Raw genomic sequence first — 19,514 nt, 5'->3', positions numbered from 1 at the left:
CACCCGTGGGAATCATGAAGTCACACCCTTGGTGAACACGGCCAGCATGAAAAGCACATTCGATTATACTGAAGCACTAAACAAACACAGACGGATTACACGACTTCCAAGGAATACAGAGCGCACTGCCGCTGCGAAGAATGTAGGGTAACGTCAGTGCACCCTCAAACCATCCCACTTCCTCGTCTGATCGCTGTCCGCCCCTTACCGATCCCTGTCTTCATCTTCTGTGCTTCGCCAACGAGTTCCCCAATTAGCTTATTATATGTCTCGGAGTCCTGCTGGAGCGCCTCTCGCGTTTGCAACGAATGCGTGAGGAGCGCGGAAGTGTTTGCCGTCTGGGCCTGTAGGCTGGCCAAATGCCTTTCTAATGCAGGGAGAGGCAGCAAAGACAAGTCATCTGACCTCCTTTTGAGTGATGAATTATCTTGCTGATAGAAAACGGAAACGAACCTGGCGTGAGCTCTAAGAGCTCTGTGATTTTCTTTTCGTCCAGCTGTGGCTTCGGACCCAGTCCCAACTGAGATGCAACGGTGGGCCCGGTTCGAGATGGCGTTGTCGACACCGGAGTGACAGCTCTGGAGTTATTCCTAGAGTTGTTCGTCGACGCTGCGCCATTGTTTAGAGGCAGATGCCGAGGACCAGGAGGTGCCGACATCGGTCGAGTGGAGATTTGTAGCGCAGGCATTTGCTTGCCGCTAACGCGCGGAAGGAACTCGTCAATATTGACAGGAATTCCGAGTGTTATGAGATGTTGCCGTCGTATTCGTGAGCGCGTCCAGTTAGGTGGTGGAGCAGAAGGAGGTGTGGAAGGAAACAATGTTTGGTATAGTGCACGGCTGCCCGATTGTAAGATATGAGAAGCCAGACTCCTCGGGGGGAGAGGACGCACCATACCTCTCCGGTGTGATCAAGATTTGGCTTAGTCCCCCGACTTCTCTGATATCTTCATCTGTAAAGGCTTGTGAAAGGTCATCTGTTGACCATAATGGATCTAAAATCTCTTCTATCTGCTCCTCCAGCTCCTTCCTAGAAGGTAGCGGATTGAGTCGAAGAGGTTCCCATTCTCTCGTAGACGGGCCTGCCACGGGTGCCTGCTCGTCGAAGCCTGTAAACTCTTCCCCGGTTTCCTCCGTTTCTCCAAAGTCTCCAAAATCCCCAAACTCATCAGTATCACCTACAGCACCCATGGTATTGGCTGGTGGTCCAAAATCGTCAAAGTCATCGAAGGTAGTGTCTTGATCTAGGGGGAGAGATATGGGGAGAAGTGTGGGGTTGTCAACCTGTACCGGAGAAGAGGCGAGTGCTCCTTCACCGGGCATAGCCCACACAGACGCGCCAAATGTAAGATCGTCATCCATGACTTGATATAACCTGCCCACAAGGAAGAGTTTCAATGGGATACACGGTTATGGTGACGGTTGGAGCGTGCATATACATAGCGATTTCTAAGAGAGTGATATTAGATAATATCCCATTGCCGCCAACTTATCGTGCTTATCCTCCAACTATTCTTGGTCGCGAGCCTCGATGTTCTCCGTTCGGAGCAGTGCCAGCTTGCTCCGTAACTGTTTTTCTTCGCTATCATCTCAAACGGCATGTACATCAAGATATAACCTCTTGACGCGTCGTTATGCTTCGGAGGCGACTTTGGAGCAACGTCCTACCGACGTAAACGCTGCCCTTGCCCGAACATCCACTCTCTTCAAAACTTATAAACCCATCACCCCCGGCATCCGTCATCTCCGCCGGCCGCTCAATCCGCATATCTTTCCAGGTCGACCACTTCGCCTTCTCACCGTCCCGCTACGCAAGAATGGCGGCCGTAACTCGTACGGACGAATAACAATACGACACCGTGGCGGCGGACACAAACGTCGTATTCGTCTCGTCGACTTCATGCGCATAGAGCCTGGACCACACGATGTTGTTCGGATCGAGTACGACCCAAACCGCTCAGCGCATATCGCGCTCATACACAACCAAAATCCGAACGTGGATGGGAAGAAGAGATGGAGTTATATCCTGGCACCCGATGGTTTAAGGGCGGGGAACGTAGTGCAGAGCTTCCGCGGAGGCATTCCAGACGGATTCGTGCCAGGATACGTCGACTCGAAGCAGGGAGGCAAGGCCATGACTGACGAGGACAAGAGTGATTCAACCGCGTCCCTCACCCTGGGCGTCCTTCGTGCGAAGACGATCAGACCTGGCAACGTCTTACCCCTTCGACTGATCCCTACTGGTACCGTTATCCATGCCATTGCGCTTTTGCCAGATGGCCGCGGCATCCTTGTCCGATCTGCTGGCTCTTTCGGCCAGGTCGTCGCACATGAGGCGTCTGGAAAGTACAGTCAGGTCCGGCTTCAGAGTGGAGAGGTGCGAAAAGTATTGCAGAGCTGCTGCGCAACTATTGGGAAGGTCAGCAACCCGCTATGGAAAAGTCGTAGTCTGGGCAAGGCAGGACGTAGCCGCTGGTTGGGCTGGAGACCGACTGTTCGCGGTGTCGCAATGAACGCGTATGCTTTTGCTTTCTCGTCTTCGCGAGCAATGGAACTTATGCTTTTGTTTTAGTAATGACCATCCTCATGGAGGTGGTCGTGGTAAATCCAAATCAAATAAGCATCCCGTGTCCATCTGGGGCTGGAATACCAAAGGCAAGCGCACGCGCAAGCCGGGTCCCAAGGGCCCCAAGAACAGCAACAAGATGGTTGTGCGCGAACGGCCTAGAGGAAAAGAGATGCGCAGTAACTAGCCGTGCCCTGCTACTATCTTTTTGGTCATCATGTATCCCCTGTCTAATATCACAACCACTCTGCTGCAGAGGTAATGGATGCGCATCCATGTACCCTTCAGAATATCTTGAAGTAAGCGATAATCCCTAAAATATTGGCCGCTGCTCCATCAAATGGTCCACACTGTGCCAGTCTCCATTCTCACATGCATCAAGTTGTCATAGACGAAGTATCAAATACAGTACTTTGAGGATTTGGCACCTCCGATATCGTGAAATCACCAGCTCGGACGCCCGTCTCATTACGACAAAGCAGAAGAGGAAAGTAACGCTGTCTAGCTAGTTTCTCGGAAGGTCGCATGAAGCCAGTCCCGGGTCTCCTCAAACAGGCGGCCTGCAGCTCTAAGTTGCTTTTGAATGAAATCGAGTACCTAGTGAGGAGTTAGCAGTAAGTATTGAGACTTAAATTACATACGTAAGGGTCATATGACATGCGCGGAATGAAGTCAACTCGATCGCAACCTTTACGAGCACTGTAAAAAAAAAACATGGAACCAGGACAGGTCCTCAAAACGTTTCTTCAACACCAGCTCGCTTCAGATGCCAACTCTGTGCGATTCTTGCCTTCTGTCCTGCCCGCCCTCTCTCCTGCATGCTTCAGTCCATCGCCCCACCTGCAAAAGTGGTCTGCGCGACTGAGCTCTCTCATCCACTCCAAGGATTCAGGCGCACGATGGGCAGGATTCTGTCTGGCGCTGAAAACTGCTAAATGCTCAAAGGCCTTGATGATTGAGGGTGCGCAGGGCTGGATAGGTGCAGCGTTACCTCTACTTTCAGTCCGTGTATTTATCTGTATGGTCCACGAATTTCGTCTCATTTCAATGATCATATGAAAGAAAAATGAGCCGGTCCCGAATATCAAGGCTGCAATCCGCCTTTTGGCACATATATTCTCGGCAGCGACAGATATTCTCGAGTTTCAAAGACAATTGGCCACTCCAAATGTCCCAAAATACAGCCTTGTGCTGCTTGCACTTGCAGATAAGCATAGCGACCACGAATTACAGGCAAGCCTCTGAATCTCCAATATATCATACATAGTGTTACTGACTGTGTTGAACAGTTGCTTGCCATCAATTCCCTCACACAGATCATCCCCCTCTTTCCAACGCTCCACCGCGGACTACACGCGTCTCTGTCTTCCTTCGTCCTGCGTCAGCTGAATGGTTCGGCGCCCAAGCCGACAGACGCATCAATATTAGAAGCTTCTTCACGCCTGTATGCCGTTCTACCTGTCACTGGCGGCAAAGTAGGGGCAGCCACTTTGTGGCGAAAATCGGTTGATGAGACTGTACTCTTCCTGTGGAATGCTTTCGTCACTATCAGAACAACCTTTCCTCATGATGGTGATTTGCCATATTTCCATTCCATGAACAAAGTTCTGACAAGTTGTGACCAGCTCGGCTCCGCCAACGGCACCCAGTTCCTGACGCGGATCCTCTGCTCGGTATCCCACTAAACCTTGACCGATTGCGATGCGGTATCATCGCCCTTTGTGACCTTCTCAGGTAATTGTCTCTTGTACTAAGAAGGTTCTGTCTAACCCGAAGAGGTTGTAGGTTTACCAGTACACGGCCCGTTCAGATGCCTCTAGGTGCCATTGTTCAATTATGCTTTGCATTTCTCAGCTGCACAAACGAAGAAAAGGTTCGTGTTCTTCGATTCCTCGCCTACGTGGACCGAGTTTCATCAATCTCTATTTCAAAGAGGGATGGACACATAGATTTGACTACGCGTGCCCTGGAGGAGTCCGCTACAGCAGACGTCTTGAGTTTCGGATGTATGCTTCTCAGGGACCTCGTTGCGTGGTCAGTACATCATGCTCCCTAATGCGGTTCCGGGATGCTCACAAGTTGCCTGGGTTCCAGCGCACGTCAGCGTCTGACCCCACACGTCCCCCGATTCATATCAGTGATATCGTTCCATCTTGAACACATAACCTCGCCGTAAGCTTCATCGATTGTTGATCAAAATGTCTTTCTGACCTCTGTACCTATTCTCCGATCACATCGTGGAAGTCAACAACGCCTTCCATTTCTTTCCCTCCTTACAACTCTCTTAGAATTCGCACAACCTCTCCACAATGTGATCCTCCCCACGCGGACTGTAAAAGCTCTTCTTTCCATACTCTCTGTCCTGCTTCCGTCACAGTCGGACGTCAGTGAAGCTACGGTCGCTTCAGGTACGAAGGGCAAGAAGGGGAAGAAGCGTACAAGGGGGTACGAGGGTGATGAGGTTTTCAAAATCTCAAGCAACATTGTGTTTCCGACAATTGTTGAAGGAACATGCGTGTTAGAGGCCTTAGACGGTACATCCTCATGATTCTACATCTAACTACGCTAATTTGTATTTTCATCAGCTATCCGCCTCGTCCTGCACAATCCGTATCTCGCTCCGGCAACATACTCAACCGCCTCGCGCTTCTTGCTGTCGATCAACCTCTCCCTGCCATTGATAGCACCCCATCAGATATCACAAGATCTGACACTACACCTGCGAATCCTAAGCAAAGTCCAGGCAATGTGTCTAGAGATAGGTGCGGGCACATCTAGCGTTCTGAGTAAAAGTCTAGGCCTAGTTCTCAACAGCGGCGGCGATGGACATGTCAGTTATCCTTTTTTGCAGTTCTGCTGCTAGAACTTATCGGTGTGATGATAGGATCTGTTCAACCATACGTCAGCAGCCAGTCAAAAGCTCGATTTGTTCCTGCATCCGCGGGCCCCGCCTCTCGTCAGATCCCTCCCACACGTGGAGTCGCTGTCTCTCTTCAGAACGGAAGAAAGTAACGAGGAGACTGACGTACGGACAGGGCTAGGCATCGGGGTTACTGAACAGACGATCACACAGTCGGCCATTGCCCAGGATGCTCATGTTATTTCGGCCCCGCATGTCGCCGCTCAGGGACGCGATAACGAGACACGAGGGTGGCAGACGTCCGGTCAAAGTCGGTCTATGGATTTCACGTCGACGACACAACCAGCATATTCCATGTTGCAAAATGAAACGCCTTCGACGACACCAGCTGCCAAAGCTGTTCCATCAAGCACTTTGCCTACACTGCCGACATCCAGCTCCGAATCCGATTTCTCTTCACAGGTACCCGATGCTATATCTCGTTCAACATTGACAGAAACTAGATCCAATCAAAAGCCGGAAGCCACAACGGCGCAGCCTGTTACTTTACCTGTGACTGTGCTGGAGGATGACGAAGACGAGGAGATGCCTAGTATTGACATGGAATCAGACTCTGATTGAGGATCCTGCAAAAAAAAAACCTACCATTATTCAGCTAACGCTGAAATTATGAAGGGTTGTTTGAGCTACTTCTATACCAGCGTCATTAGCTCCGGATGCGTTTGCGCGGTTGGTCCCCTCCAAAGGCGTCAGTGTTCGATCTTCCGCCATCTGAGTCATTCTCGGTTTCAGTTTCAACAGCACTGTCGTGTATCCGTTGCGTTATCTGCGGGAGCTTTCGGGGTGTCAGCGAGAAAAATCTCAATGCAGGAGCGCCTGAACATTCGGCAGAGAGCGCTTAGCTTTGGCGGCGTTCATTATCTGCGTGTTTCAGAAGTGAAGACAGCATACCTTTTCTAAGAAAGATGATGGGACGACGTTGTCGGGATCTAGTGCCAGAGCACGTTCGAAATGTCCGCGGGCTTCTCGTACAAGGTTCTCGTTAAATGATCGGCCAATTGACCTGTCTAGACAGAATGAAAGACTCGTGTCATCGAAAAATAGAATGGAAGAGTACCTTGAATCGATGTTCGCTCGATAATAGGTGGAGGTTGAGCGAGATCAAGGCATACAAGACCTGCATACACATGCAGAACAGGATTATCTTGGTATGGGAAGGATGGAAGGTACCTGCCCGACGATATCAAATGATGGATGTGAGCGATCAAGTCCAGAGAGCAGGTTGAAGTCTCCGTACAATTGAAGTTCGTCCAGAGCTTCTTTAGATCTTCCAGTCAGAACCAATAGTAGAACCAGTTCTTGGAAAATGGTTTCCCGCTGTGGGAGTGGTAAATGGTCGACCCCGAAAATAGGAATACAGGGTACTTGCATCTTCTCGGTGCTGCAACATCATCATGCGCAAGAACTCTAATCGCGTGAAGCTTCCGTCCTTAGATGTAGTAAGTTCCTCGCTATCAGCGAGGATTAAAAGAGCAAGCTTCCATAGGTCTTTCCATTTGATCTCCTTGCATCGGGCGAGGATGCCAAACGCTCTCCTTGCTCTAAGATACTCATCCCGATGGATGGAGAGTTGTATAACATCATAGAGACGCCGTATGTGAATATCCCGAGCTGTGAGAGACGTTTTCTTGTTCATAAATTCGAATAGAAATATGTGGTCGTTCATAGGAGACGGCATCCTGGTCGGAAAGAACATGAACTTGCTTACAAACGATAGCTCAGAAACCTCAGGGAAAACGTAAGTCACAAATAAGCCTCTGCATGTTTGATAACAGATCAACATTTAATATTCGATATTCAACGCTCCACTGAATTTCAGTTAGAAGAGTATTTTTTGTGTGAAGACCCATCAATAGCTGCAACGCAATCGTGACTTGAAACTCCGGGAAACTCCCACCCATAAATTTTGGAAACAGAAACAAAGCTTAAGATATGATAAGTACAGCGCATCGAGAAGATACTATCGATATCACAGCAATGCGAGCGTGTAGCTGTGACAGACTAGAATATAATAGCTACAAATTACTAGTATGTGAGATGATTAGCTGCTTAGAGCTAGAAATGATTGCAGATATTAGTATCATAGAACAAGTTCCAAAATTGGTATGTTATATAGAAGTAACAAGTGCGGTTAATCGTCATCAGAGATCTCCAGAGGCTTAAGGTATACCACGCCCGTGTTCAGGATACGCTCGCGCTGAGAACCGAAGTATCTTGGAGTTTCAAAACTCCAGAACAGGTTACCGACTGGCCAATGCTGCATTGCCTCAATGTAACGCTTGACCGATGAGTCGATCGCGGGTCCAAAGGATCTAAGGCGGGACTTGTCTGCAATGAACCCATCCATCAAGTTTTGGTAATGGTCTCCGACGAAGTTGCTGGCTTGCTGAAGAGTCATGTACTTCGTCTTCATGAGCACAGTGACGAAGTTATTGCCGTCAAGTCCCTTTGCTTGCTCCATGTTGTACGAGTAAACGTCCTAAGCTCAAAGTTCGCATGAGTCATCTAAGCCAGGTGAAGCCTGAAGACTTACGTTAGCCCAGCAGACCATGTCAACCCCAGCGAAGTAGATCCGTCGGAACACGGGATCAGCGAAGACCTCCTCTGGCAGGTCAATCCCAAGGACGTATGGGATCAAGCCGAAGCACAGCCGAACGGCGCTATTCTCTCGCCGGATGATCTCGTACGCCTCCAAGTCAAGGACGTCTCCGCGTTCCCGGAGCTCAGCCTCTTGGACTACGCAGTCAATGTAGTCCTGACCATGCTGAAGGAACCGACGGAAGGTCTCCGGCTTGATGGTGCGCATCAAGCGGAAACGGAAGCTAAGATTGGGAATGGAGAGCTTATAATTAGATGACCCATGCTGGAACAGTATTCTGAAGAACGTACTCTCTCGTCATTTGCGCAAGTTTTGAACCGTCATCCCATTTAGGATCGCGCATGACATTGAGGTAAGTCTGACCGGTGAGGCGGGCATCCTCTGGGCTCTGTTCGTCGCTGACCTCGTCAATGACAAAGAGAAGATTGACAAAGTCGCAGCAGGTTCGGAATTCTTCGTAGGCAGCGTAAGGGTATGCATGAGAAACGAGAAGTTCGCTTTGGCCCTGGAGGAAAAAGGCGCGGCGACGATCGGAGAAGATGGAATAGCTGTTGACCCACGTCCTGGACTCGGTGGAAGCGCGTTTCCAATGAGGATTGGTGGCGTCTTTGAAAGGACTAGACATGCTAATGAGGTCCGGGAGAATGAAGCGGGTGGTGGAAGTCTGCATTGCGGTGGATGGTTGGGAAATGAGGCAGACGGTGAGGTTTGGAAGGCTGAGAGCACGGTGAAGGTAAAAGGAAGACGAAGTTAGACAAATCCTCGAATGCTGGGGGATTTTGAGATAGGTCTAATGGCGAGAGGAAGTCAGGCTTATATACCGTGCAGTCGTCCCCCTTCGTGGATGAAATTATCCAAATCATCGGAAACCCAAAACGGAGATCGAGCACCGCCCGGCCAACGGTGAAAAGTGTTGAATGAACACGAATGGTAGGTCAGTATCTGACGCCATGTGTCAGATAGAGCGTAACTGCGTCGTTTCACTCTAACCGCCTAAGTCTCCATGGGCAGCGCCGGGTGAATCGCTGACGAGGTGCCTAGGACAATTTCCTGGACACCACAGTACAGAAGCGCCATATGCGCCTAACTCATCTGTATTCTCAAACTTATCAGAAAGCGTTTTCACGGTCTTTTGAGAGGGGGTGTGACGGAGCGCTCGGGACGTAGCGGCATGTATCTCCTCTAAGCCCTCAGGCCTAGCCTCAAGCGCCATACGGTGTCAAGAAAGATAGCGTCCTTCATGTGAGTCGTTCCCCTCAATGATGGCTTAGAACCCTTGACTTTTGAAAGCTGATGTCTGCCGGAATGGAGGATCAACATGCCGTATGCACGTAATATGCGACCAAATGAGATCCGGAGAGCTTGGGAAAACGTCCGTGTCAGATGTGTACATCGTGTATTGAGAATCACCTGAACTCAGCTCTCACAGCGACATTGTCTGTCATCCGTATCTGGGCATGTAGAGGTATTGCCTTGCCTCAAAGATCTTGTGAGTCTATTTCCTGCAACATCGGTGAGCAAAGAAGAACTATCGGTTCGGCTTTGAGTCCAATAGCCGCTGCTAGCCGCTCAGCGCCGGTGAGCGCTTTCGGAGAACAAGAAAAAGCGTCTGCACACCGCCTTGTGTAAGAAAATGTCCTTGGACACGAAATGACCCCATTGGTGATACTTTCGGAAAACCGACCCGACGAGGACATCTTGATTGAAGACAAAGTATGCGTTAACAAAATTGATTCGGTGACGGAGACCGCGTCGGAGGCTGAAGAAGAATTGCCTACGTCACCGCCTTTGGGAGACTACGACCATGCGCTGGCGCTCACTCGAAGCTAAGACTCAATTACGTAAGATACGCGTCTTCACTTCTCCGCCACAAGTTGTGCAACTCCAGCTTCAGAGCTTCAGCTTGAAAGATGGTATAGCGTGGAGTTTATTTCATGGACAATTTAATCTGATAGAAACTAATCCACAGGCTACCCAGATCTCCACCGGAACGTCAGAGTTACGGGATATCACGAAAATAGAGCGCATAGGTACGTCTTGCGTGCAATTCTCTTTGCGAGCGCTCTAATCCGACACATTTCCCAAGGCGCACACTCACATATCCGCGGGTTGGGACTTGATGACAGACTGGAACCGCGCGCCAACTCGCAAGGAATGGTTGGGCAAGCGAAGGCGAGAAAAGCGGCAGGCATGATCCTGAAAATGGTCCAAGAGGGCAGAATCGCCGGTAGGGCCATGCTCTTCGCGGGACCACCATCCACTGGGAAGACTGCTATTGCTCTCGGTAAGCATCATACATCCCCATCCACAATCTACCTAGCTTAATCATAATTGGACCGTATATCACAACCCTACTAGGCATGGCACAGACCCTGGGGCAAGACGTGCCTTTCACTATGATCGCGGCCTCTGAGGTCTTCTCTCTCTCTCTGTCTAAAACCGAAGCACTTACCCAGGCTTTCCGTCGGAGTATTGGGGTGCGTATCAAAGAGGAGACTGAGATCATTGAGGGGGAGGTCGTTGAAATTCAGATTGACCGCAGCTTGACCGGTGTACGTATTTGTTCCATACGGGAATTGTTCCGATCGCCCTCTGACCTTTGATGCTGTACAGGCCACTAAAACAGGAAAATTGACCATTAAAACCACGGACATGGAAACTATCTACGACTTAGGGACAAAGATGATCGATTCACTTTCCAAGGAAAAAGTACTTGCTGGCGACGTCATCTCCGTTGACAAAGCTTCAGGGAAGGTATCGAAACTCGGCCGTTCTTTTGCACGCTCACGAGACTACGATGCCATGGGCGCAGATGTATGTCCTCGCTGTCGTCGACGTTGACATTGCCACATTGCTGATGACACTGTCACTACACAGACAAAGTTTGTTCAGTGCCCTGAGGGCGAAATTCAAAAACGGAGAGAAGTAGTCCATACCGTGTCACTCCACGAAATCGATGTCATCAACAGTCGAACACAAGGCTTCCTTGCCCTGTTTGCAGGCGACACCGGAGAGATCAAGCCCGAATTGCGCAATCAAATTAACGCAAAAGTAGCTGAATGGCGGGAAGAGGGCAAAGCCGAAATCATTCCTGGGGTGAGCGCCTCTGCTCCGTGAGATGGGCAAAACCAATTTGGGATTTCACAGGTGTTGTTCATTGACGAAGTGCACATGTTGGACATCGAGTGCTTTTCTTTCCTCAATCGAGCGCTTGAAAATGATTTGTCGCCACTGGTAATCATGGCGTCGAATCGAGGAATGGCTCGGATTCGCGGGACAAAATTCAAAAGCCCCCATGGCCTTCCCGTCGACCTACTTGATCGTGTTCTTATCGTGAGCACGAAACCGTACGAAGAAGAGGATATTCAGCAGATTATCCAAATACGGTAAATACATATTTGTTTGCATGCAATGTCTTCTCAGTCGTCTTTCGTAGGTGTCAAGAGGAAGACGTTACCCTTACCTCGGATGCGCTCAACGTCCTCACCTCGATGGCTGGTCAAACTACACTTCGGTATGCCTTGAACCTGATATCGTGTGCTCAAATACTCTCTCGAAAACGAAAAGCGGAGAAGGTCGACGTTGAGGACCTGCGCAGAGCTTATACATACTTTATGGATGAAAAGCGCAGTGTTCAGTGGCTGAAGGAACAACAGGGCACTCTTGTTTTCGAGGAAGTGGGAGCCAAAGAAGACACCATGGATGAGAGCGTCTAGAAAGCACATAGTACGCCTGATGCCTTCGGGTGCCTTGGCCATGTACTCTGACGAGACTGTAGGATGTAATTTAGGCTGTGCGGACGCAAACCTGGTATCCCATTGAGATATCAGGCCTAAGTGTGAAACGGGAGCGCCTATCACTAGCAGACCCGTAGGCAGGGAATTACCTTGAGCCTGGTGGCGTTTCATTGTGAGTCATGGGGAAGAGTCTCAGCGGATCTTCTGAGAGATCATAGAATGCAAGCGATGTCTAATTTTCGCGCCATTGATGAGCGCACGTCGTACATCTGCCCGCGGTGAAAGCATCAGAATACACGTTGGGAATGGATAGAAGTGGACTCACCGGTAAACTAGAGGATTGCACAGAAAATCAGAAGGTGTCGTGGTCGGGAAGGAAAAGAGAGACCGTTCAGCTTACATGTTGTCATAGGCTCGTCGGCGGACCGAATCTGTAATTGATAAAAATATGCACGGTCATTGTCGCATTTGGGGCATGTTGCTTAGGGTTTTTAGGTTGAGTATCCTGCGGTGTGAGATCTTGAGGAAGCCAGAAAAATCTCACCCGGAGTCGAGTCAGCATGTTTCCATGTGTCTTCTCCACCCAGTACATCATCCACTTGTTTCCGTTGCAATTTTGTTCTGGACGTCATCTGATCGAATAAGGGCGTTTGCTCGGATGAATTTCTGTGTGATCGGAGGAAGACCCCTACCTGCTTCGCAATGGGGAATTCATAGGCACAGGTGTTACAAGCCCATTTGTTGTACCCCGTCTCTGATGATATCACCAGAATGTTGGCACAGGTTGGACAGAATAACATCTCGTCAGGAGATGCGGCCCGCGCCTAACGATCAGAGCGTCTTTGCCGTATAGGTTCAGTTGTTAGATGCAATAATAGCTGTGAGGTTTTGAACAAACGGAGGAACGGAATGAAGTGGTGGGGTCCTTCGCTCAGTGGCGTTTCCGAGAGCAGGTCCCTGGGCACCCCGATACCTCCATCTGGAATCTAGATTCTGGGCCGACAACCGCTCGACATACACGCGTGTGTGTTATGGATCCATCCCTCAGTTTTGATCCTGTGGCTCAGTCCACGCTCAGTCTGCAGTCGTTTGAGGTGCATCATATTCCCTGTCGTGTCAACAGTCGGCGTAACAATAGATTACACAGGGGAAATTCGATGTCAAAGACTTTGTGGGAGCGTTTTCCGAGAAGCTCATTGCACAATCCAAGGCTGACTCTGGTCGTGAGTGCTCGCCTGCCCGTCTGTCTCCGTAGATCTTGAACTGGCATGGAAAGCATTCGACCCTAAACCCTTCATCCGTACATTCGAGGCCGCAGTCGATCGTCTCATCTCCGTGCGCAAGGATGTACAGGCCAAAACTGAGCAGATGGAGAAGGGCGTCAGGGTGGCTGAGAGGGAATATTCAAAGAAAATGGCAGATCTGAACAGAGGATTTGAGGTTCGTGTCTCTGACTCGCGATTCCGGTCCCATGCCTTAGGGTGCCTGCGCAGGCAGTAGGAACGTCTTTCTCTTCCATGGAGACCAAGATGAGCGAAATTGGTCGAACTGTCATTCGCATAGGTGCGCCCCGATGTAGATGATCATAACAGCTTACTCAGGCATGAGCTAGGTGAACAGCTGGAGTCTGTTCATCTACAGCGTCAGCGGGCACAAGCTGCCTACGACCTCATTGACTACTACAATCACTTTCTCCGTGATGACACGTCAAAACTAGACACCTTGAAGAAGGAAGGCAGAGAAGGCCGTCGACAGGTTGCTGTACTTCTGCGGCGTCTGAGCACAGTCGCGAAAGAAGTTGACTTACCCAGTGCAGAGAAGGTGTGGTCACCTTCTACTCTTTCAGAATCTTGTTTGACACGTGAGCCGAATGTAGACACGAGAAAATATTGACAAGTACTGTGAAAAGTTTGAGAAGGACATGTTGTATCTATTTGATAGGTGTTACCGGAAGGGTGACCCTAAGATGATGCATGTATGTCCACTCGCTACTCTTACGAGGCTCTCCTCACTGAACAAACTTATCCAGCATTGCGCTCAAACCTTGCTTGACTTCAACGGAGGTGCCTCGTGTGTTCAAGTCTATGTTAATCAGCACGACTTTTTTATCAATCAAGTGCACGAAGACACGCAGAGCGAGGATACGACAATGTAAATGCCGCGGTTCTCTTTTGACACTCAATGATATTGATGTCTAGAGAAGGTGGCAAGCTCTCCCGGACCCGAACACATCGCCTCCAAGAAACGAGACAAGCTTGAACGATCTCCTAGCAGAAATTCGTGCGACAGTTGGCCAAGAGGCACAGATCGTACAAGCCGTTTTTCCAAATCCACCTTTTGTCATGCAAGTGTTCCTGCAGCGTGTATTTGCGCAATCTGTAAACCATTTCCCTTTGTACTTTTAAGACGCATACTGAACACATTTTCTTCACTCGCTAGATCCAGCAACACATGGAACAACTGCTGGTTCGGGCGGGCAACGTTTCCGACTTAGCTTTCCTCCGGGTTCTTCAGCTTGTGCACATCCAAACATCCCTCCTCGTTGAAGACCTCAAGCAATATGAATCCCCCTCGCTCATGTCTCGTTCATCACTCAATTCTTCTGAGCTCTCAAGATCGTTAAGCGGATCCGTTGCATCTGGAACCTCTGTGACGACGTCCATCAGTGCGATGTTAGAAACCGCTATGGAAGAATTGTTTGTCCCCTATACTGAAGGTCAGCGATACCTTGAACGAGAAAGCAAATGTTTGGGAGAACTATACTCTAATTTTCTCATGGTGTTCACCCGATTTCATGTACGTGCCCACAACTCGTTGTCAAGTTTTCATAGGTACTGATGAGATAGCAATATCTTTCCAGGAAAGAGTTAACAAAGTGAAATCGTCCATGTTTGACAGGATGATGGGCCAACTGAATTCAACGAGTACCTCTGGAACGTCCTCAGCTGCTGCTGCTGCCTTGATGCGGTTTGGAGGCTACTCAGCTGAGAAGAAAGAGGACAAAGTTACCGAGGAACCTCTACGAGAAGAGGACGGAATGCTGAGTGTGGATGTCGCAGAGACAATGTTGAAGTGGCACGCGGAAGCCATCGGCCGATGTGTGGAGCTCAGCCCATCGAGCGATGTGTAGGTATCACTGCTTTCCATCCATACGCTTACGTTGCTAATGAAGACGGCTCATCTTTAGTCCCAAGCATACATTCGCGCTGTTCCGTGCGCTTGCAGAGGCCATAGCCAATGGATACATGGAAACGGGGCTCGAAACGTCCGTGATATTCAGCGTTCAACACACTACGACCTGCTGACCTCTTTTCCTGTCTGTAGTGCTCAATCACGTCTTGAAGCCGTTGATCACACGAAAACAGAGCCGTCCTTCCAAGCCCTGTCCGTTCTCAGCACTGTTGACCTCATCTGTCATCTTTGGCAACAATATGTCAACATCGCCTTGCTCCCACTAGCGACAAGCTCAGTCACCATTCGGCGTGAGATGGTCGTCTTTAATAATCAAACAGTCAGCAAGATCGAGGGCACTGCGAACGCACTTATGCAGCGTCTCACGGATGGTGAGAATTATCTAATTTTGTTTGTTCAAGATTGTTTCATATGTTTACCGATACGGGGCACTGGTGGACAGCGGTCCTCTCGTGGATGTCAAGTCAGCTTGCAAAGCAGAAGAAGACAGACTTCAAACCGAGGAATGATGACTTGTCCTTTGCCCGCGTCAACACGGAGCCCTGTATCGCCTGCTGTGAAATTCTGGAAAAAGGGCGAGATGCAGCGAAGGCAAACCTGAGTGGAAAGAATTTGGAAGTGTTTCTTACAGAAATCGGTGTCGCCTTCCATGGGTCTGTCTTTCGTTCATCTCTTGTTCCAGGGTAATCGGTCAGACTGATGAAACATGTCCGTACGTCAGGCTTCTTCTCGATCACCTGAGAAAGTTCCCCGTCAGCGCTACCGGCGGTCTGATGCTGGCAAAGTAGGTCATCGACTGTGTATGTGATCCTCAAGCGCACAGGCGTCTCATCATCTCGACGGTTGACAGAGATTTGAAATCTTATCAAGACACCATTGCCACCTTCGCTATCCCCGCTCTCCATGAGCGCTTCGAGTTCATCCGTCAACTCGGCAATATATTCCTCGTTCGGCCCGAGATATTAAAATCGTATATCACGGAGAACTACCTTGGACGCATCGATTCGACGCTGCTGCGGCCTTACCTCGCGCAGCGAAGCGACTGGGGTCAAGCGGAAAAGGGCTTCAACGACGGCGACGCAGGTGCCGACGAGACTGGTGCGGAGACGAAGGGTCTGCGAGATCGTTTTGGGATGGGGCGGTTGAGCATGATGATGAAAGATTTAGAAGGGTTGAAAATTGGCGAGGGTATCCAGGGCATGAATATGCCGGCACTGCCCAGCGGGTTTGCAGGTAGCTTTTCGATCTCGTCAAGAGCGTTTGGTGGTGGTAACGGGCGTGGAGATGCTGGTAACGGGCGTGGGGATGCTTCGGCGATGTAGGCTCCGCTCGCGCCATCCAGCAGCTTTGAAATACGGACATACATGGGCGGATCTCGGTTTTGTTTTCTCTTATTGCTCGCTTTCTCGCTACGTTCGCTGCTCGCTCACTGTTGTAATCATCGTGGAAGTATCTATTCTCCTTTAAAAATCGGTGGACGCTTCTCTCTAAAGGCCTGGAGAGCTTCGATTCGGTCCTTACTCCTCAACAAAGGGTCGTAAACTGCACGCTCAAAGTCGAGACCTATCGATGGACGAATCGATGAGCATTGATATAACACATGATACACGGGCATACCAGATTCAAGAGCTAGTTCAGGGGCACGGAAAATAGCTTGTTTAGCAGAACGAAGAGCAAGGGGGGCTATAGAAGGTTAGTCGGGTCACGGCCATACTGTGAGGGTGCCCGAGGTGCTTGCCGTTAGCCGATATCTCTTTTGCTAAAATTAAAGAGCGGTCGATCGCAGACACTCCCTCATCCGATACATAGTTGACAAGGCCTAAAAAGAAAAGTTTCAAGGTCGTAAAAAAGCAACAGTGCCTAGAGGTGCCTCCTTACCCCATTCCTTGGCTTCCTTAGCGTCCAGCGACCGTCCGGTGAAGATGAGGTCTTTCGCCTTAGACAGACCGAGCAGCCGCGTTGCGCGCTGCGTGCCCCCTGCACCTGGAATAATACCTAACTTTGTCTCTGGCAGTCCAATTTTAGTGACGCTGTGTCCTGAGACAGAGCGCTGTCAGCGCTCCGGTTTAATTAAGAAGTATGCAGAAGGAAGCTAGCCTGCTACACGCAAATCGCAAGCCAAAGCTAGCTCCAGCCCCCCTCCTAACGCCGGTCCGTCAATCGCGGCTATGGTCGGGACTGGGAGGTTCTCCAGCCTGTTGAGAGCGTTCCGGAGGTCCTTGAGAAATTTGTTCACTTGTAACTCGGACATGGAGCGCCGTTCAATGAGATCTGCGCCTGCGCAGAACGAGCCAGGGGTCGTGGAGCCAACAACAAGAACGCGGATGCTATGACGCGTTGGTTATCCTGTGCCTTGTATCACGATTTTTTGTAAACGTACTTGTTGTCAAAGTGAGCTTCTTCCAAGCATTCTGTAAGTTCCTGTGATCAAATTCGCCATGCCATACGAGTATGTAGACGAAACGTCATGCAACGCGCCTTGAGCAGCCTGAGTGATATAGCATTCTTGCTCTGTGGACGGTTGAACAACAGTGCACTGATACCTGGATGTGTGGGAATAGTCCGTAGAAAGATCTCTTTGTCTGGAGCATTGGAGGTGAAGCGTCGAGTGACAAGCCATTTCGAGCCTCGAGATACTATGGAGCGATGGGCGATCGAGAATAACATCGTGTTGGTGTACGCTGGTGTCCGATGGGAACCAGTGGGAACCACGTCACGTCCGCAGGTGTGATCCGGATCTCGTGTCGCGATCAGATGACTTCCTGGGAGAATCACGAGCAATGTTCGACGAGTGCCGGTTGACTAGGTGTAATACGTCTCCAACCGCACCATTTATATGCTCTCGGTATTTGCAGGGACTTTTCTTATCTTGAAACGAACAACTATTTCTCGTCTGCCTTTCTTCTGCGACTAGCCACGGGGAGTATCCGTTTAACTACATCGATGACCACAGATCTTAAGCATGCGATAGCATGCATAATACTACTTGCATGGCCCATGGAATACCAAACCAAGTCGCTTCTGGTCCAAACATGATGCGGTATGTTGATACGCTCCCAAGATACTCATCCGCTATTGCATTGCAATGCGTCCATGCTTTATATGAATGTTTCTCATTATTTGGCATCGGGCTGGAGACTGGTTTATTTTCGAACAGCTACTAGGTATCAGACGGCTTAGCCGGGATCTGTGGCCTCTCCTGCTATCCCTACGGCCTTTGTATTCTGTCTAGCTTCTCGTGGACGCTGCCCACTCCTGAAATGACCTATCCCGTGGCATCTTCCACCCCCGCAAACAAGCCGACCTCTTCACATGGCGCCGAACTAGACGTTCAGCATCAGCTGTGCCAGGACTTTTGGTTCCCGGATGGTAATATCATCGTTCTAGCTGGCGCGTGCGTGTTCAAAATTCACCGCGGACAGCTTGAGCGCCATTCGGACGTCTTCAAAGATATGTTTTCGATGCCCCAGCCCAAGATGCAATCACAAATCTACGGGCTCCCCTTCATCGAACTGTATGATAGCGCCTCAGATGTGTACTACCTTCTGAAGGCATTGTACGATGGCTTGTAAGGTCTTCTCCCTCCTACGTTCGATGTTTTATATAATGCGCTTCCGTCAGATATCTAAAAAAGCCTATGCCAAGGGAGTTTCCGTTCCTAGCGGGCGTACTCCGTCTGTCAACCAAATACCTCCTCGAGAGCCTCCGTGACATATGCATAGCCTACCTCCAGCGCGACTTTCCTCTCACGCTTGAAGAATGGGACAAGAGAGAGAAGACTGTGACTGATCCCAACGGGCGTTACAGCCCTCGTGATAGCGTTCCCAACCCGATCCTCGTCATTAATCTCGCTCGCGAACTCAGTCTGCATACCATATTACCCGCAGCGTTCTACGACCTCGCACGCTACGGAACCTCCAAGACCGCCCTGGGCACTGTTCCATACCAACCAGTCTTCCCACCAGCCGCAGCCGTCCCCCCATCCAGTACCGTTCTTGCATCCGATGCCACACCTACACCTCCACCCACCATACGCTCGAACGTCTTCCTCTCGCACGAAGACCTGGTGACGACCTTCCGCGGACGCGAAGCCGCCCAACGCTCCATCGCCGCCTTTGTCTCCAAGGAACTGGCAGAACGCCCGCTCTGCGCCTCCTGCGCGCACAAGGACGACGAGGACGGCCGGCAATGCCACGAGTCCTTTTACTTCATCACCCTCAACACCCTGCGCTCCGTCGGCGGCATCGCCTCGGGGCGGGACGCCGACCCGCTCTTCACCCTCCTCCAGACGATCGACATGCTGCACCGCACGGACTTTTCGGACGGCGAACGCTTGTGCGGGCTGCGCCTTTGTTGCTTTTGCAAGTTAGACTTCGCGAGCGCGGTCAACCGCGCCCGGGCCGAGTTGTGGAAAGAGATACCGGCGTGGTTCGATCTGGAAGACTTCGAGAAGCTGCAGAAGGGTGAGAGCCAGAGCAAAGAGGGATGGTGTCTGGTCTGA

The 19,514-nt window shown here is 50.3% G+C and overlaps 11 protein-coding genes across 11 annotated transcripts; 5 read left to right on the top strand and 6 right to left on the bottom strand.

Moving 5' to 3' along the window:
• Positions 1-164: 164 nt before the first annotated feature.
• On the bottom strand, positions 165-1,361 carry HETIRDRAFT_312515 (uncharacterized protein; the record flags this gene model as incomplete). The annotated part of the gene is made up of 3 exons (XM_009545240.1): positions 165-400; positions 454-839; positions 898-1,361. 3 exons carry the CDS (start codon positions 1,359-1,361, stop codon positions 165-167), a joined length of 1,086 nt encoding a protein of 361 aa, XP_009543535.1.
• Positions 1,362-1,530: 169 nt separating this feature from the next.
• Positions 1,531-2,856, top strand: HETIRDRAFT_381028 (uncharacterized protein; the record flags this gene model as incomplete). The annotated part of the gene is made up of 2 exons (XM_009545239.1): positions 1,531-2,516; positions 2,572-2,856. The coding sequence occupies 2 exons, from the start codon at positions 1,531-1,533 to the stop codon at positions 2,750-2,752; spliced, it is 1,167 nt and encodes a 388-aa protein (XP_009543534.1). The 3' UTR covers positions 2,753-2,856.
• A 396-nt stretch (positions 2,857-3,252) lies between these two features.
• Positions 3,253-6,055, top strand: HETIRDRAFT_472096 (uncharacterized protein). Its single transcript, XM_009545238.1, has 10 exons — positions 3,253-3,567; positions 3,628-3,798; positions 3,855-4,137; positions 4,191-4,299; positions 4,351-4,438; positions 4,499-4,599; positions 4,660-4,737; positions 4,810-4,952; positions 5,151-5,399; positions 5,475-6,055. The coding sequence occupies exons 1-10, from the start codon at positions 3,280-3,282 to the stop codon at positions 6,044-6,046; spliced, it is 2,082 nt and encodes a 693-aa protein (XP_009543533.1). The 5' UTR covers positions 3,253-3,279; the 3' UTR covers positions 6,047-6,055.
• Positions 5,727-7,163, bottom strand: HETIRDRAFT_408114 (uncharacterized protein; the record flags this gene model as incomplete). Its single annotated transcript, XM_009545237.1, has 6 exons — positions 5,727-6,014; positions 6,071-6,260; positions 6,377-6,492; positions 6,543-6,655; positions 6,723-6,802; positions 6,855-7,163. The coding sequence occupies 5 exons, from the start codon at positions 7,161-7,163 to the stop codon at positions 6,132-6,134; spliced, it is 747 nt and encodes a 248-aa protein (XP_009543532.1). The 3' UTR covers positions 5,727-6,014; positions 6,071-6,131.
• A 206-nt stretch (positions 7,164-7,369) lies between these two features.
• HETIRDRAFT_34201 (uncharacterized protein) lies at positions 7,370-8,727 on the bottom strand. Its single transcript, XM_009544867.1, has 3 exons — positions 8,375-8,727; positions 8,019-8,307; positions 7,370-7,964 (listed from the first exon to the last, which is right to left on the bottom strand). The coding sequence occupies exons 1-3, from the start codon at positions 8,707-8,709 to the stop codon at positions 7,617-7,619; spliced, it is 972 nt and encodes a 323-aa protein (XP_009543162.1). The 5' UTR covers positions 8,710-8,727; the 3' UTR covers positions 7,370-7,616.
• Positions 8,728-8,916: 189 nt separating this feature from the next.
• Positions 8,917-9,681, bottom strand: HETIRDRAFT_408112 (uncharacterized protein). The gene has a single exon (XM_009545236.1). The coding sequence runs from the start codon at positions 9,295-9,297 to the stop codon at positions 9,070-9,072; it is 228 nt and encodes a 75-aa protein (XP_009543531.1). The 5' UTR covers positions 9,298-9,681; the 3' UTR covers positions 8,917-9,069.
• Positions 9,682-9,734: 53 nt separating this feature from the next.
• HETIRDRAFT_102449 (uncharacterized protein) lies at positions 9,735-11,800 on the top strand (the record flags this gene model as incomplete). The annotated part of the gene is made up of 8 exons (XM_009545235.1): positions 9,735-9,797; positions 10,054-10,114; positions 10,171-10,368; positions 10,443-10,636; positions 10,698-10,898; positions 10,962-11,180; positions 11,232-11,470; positions 11,521-11,800. The coding sequence occupies 8 exons, from the start codon at positions 9,735-9,737 to the stop codon at positions 11,798-11,800; spliced, it is 1,455 nt and encodes a 484-aa protein (XP_009543530.1).
• Positions 11,801-12,053: 253 nt separating this feature from the next.
• HETIRDRAFT_314122 (uncharacterized protein) lies at positions 12,054-12,621 on the bottom strand (the record flags this gene model as incomplete). The annotated part of the gene is made up of 5 exons (XM_009545234.1): positions 12,054-12,090; positions 12,147-12,153; positions 12,222-12,302; positions 12,366-12,453; positions 12,514-12,621. The coding sequence occupies 5 exons, from the start codon at positions 12,619-12,621 to the stop codon at positions 12,054-12,056; spliced, it is 321 nt and encodes a 106-aa protein (XP_009543529.1).
• A 217-nt stretch (positions 12,622-12,838) lies between these two features.
• Positions 12,839-16,485, top strand: HETIRDRAFT_381014 (uncharacterized protein). Its single transcript, XM_009545233.1, has 15 exons — positions 12,839-12,915; positions 12,969-13,044; positions 13,098-13,261; positions 13,315-13,384; positions 13,434-13,642; positions 13,698-13,796; positions 13,851-13,972; positions 14,025-14,199; positions 14,261-14,617; positions 14,682-14,947; positions 15,009-15,086; positions 15,146-15,384; positions 15,456-15,666; positions 15,735-15,797; positions 15,864-16,485. The coding sequence occupies exons 1-15, from the start codon at positions 12,853-12,855 to the stop codon at positions 16,333-16,335; spliced, it is 2,664 nt and encodes an 887-aa protein (XP_009543528.1). The 5' UTR covers positions 12,839-12,852; the 3' UTR covers positions 16,336-16,485.
• Positions 16,467-17,680, bottom strand: HETIRDRAFT_415527 (uncharacterized protein; the record flags this gene model as incomplete). The annotated part of the gene is made up of 7 exons (XM_009545232.1): positions 16,467-16,576; positions 16,631-16,696; positions 16,752-16,832; positions 16,892-17,050; positions 17,111-17,340; positions 17,394-17,434; positions 17,492-17,680. 7 exons carry the CDS (start codon positions 17,678-17,680, stop codon positions 16,467-16,469), a joined length of 876 nt encoding a protein of 291 aa, XP_009543527.1.
• A 593-nt stretch (positions 17,681-18,273) lies between these two features.
• On the top strand, positions 18,274-19,514 carry HETIRDRAFT_46835 (uncharacterized protein; the record flags this gene model as incomplete). The annotated part of the gene is made up of 2 exons (XM_009544894.1): positions 18,274-18,581; positions 18,635-19,514. The coding sequence occupies 2 exons, from the start codon at positions 18,274-18,276 to the stop codon at positions 19,512-19,514; spliced, it is 1,188 nt and encodes a 395-aa protein (XP_009543189.1).

This window comes from Heterobasidion irregulare (genome assembly GCF_000320585.1).
Source record: "Heterobasidion irregulare TC 32-1 unplaced genomic scaffold scaffold_03, whole genome shotgun sequence".
Taxonomy (NCBI): Eukaryota; Fungi; Basidiomycota; class Agaricomycetes; order Russulales; family Bondarzewiaceae; genus Heterobasidion; species Heterobasidion irregulare.
Note: the sequence above shows the minus strand (reverse complement) of the source record. Positions and strands in the feature narration are given on the sequence as shown.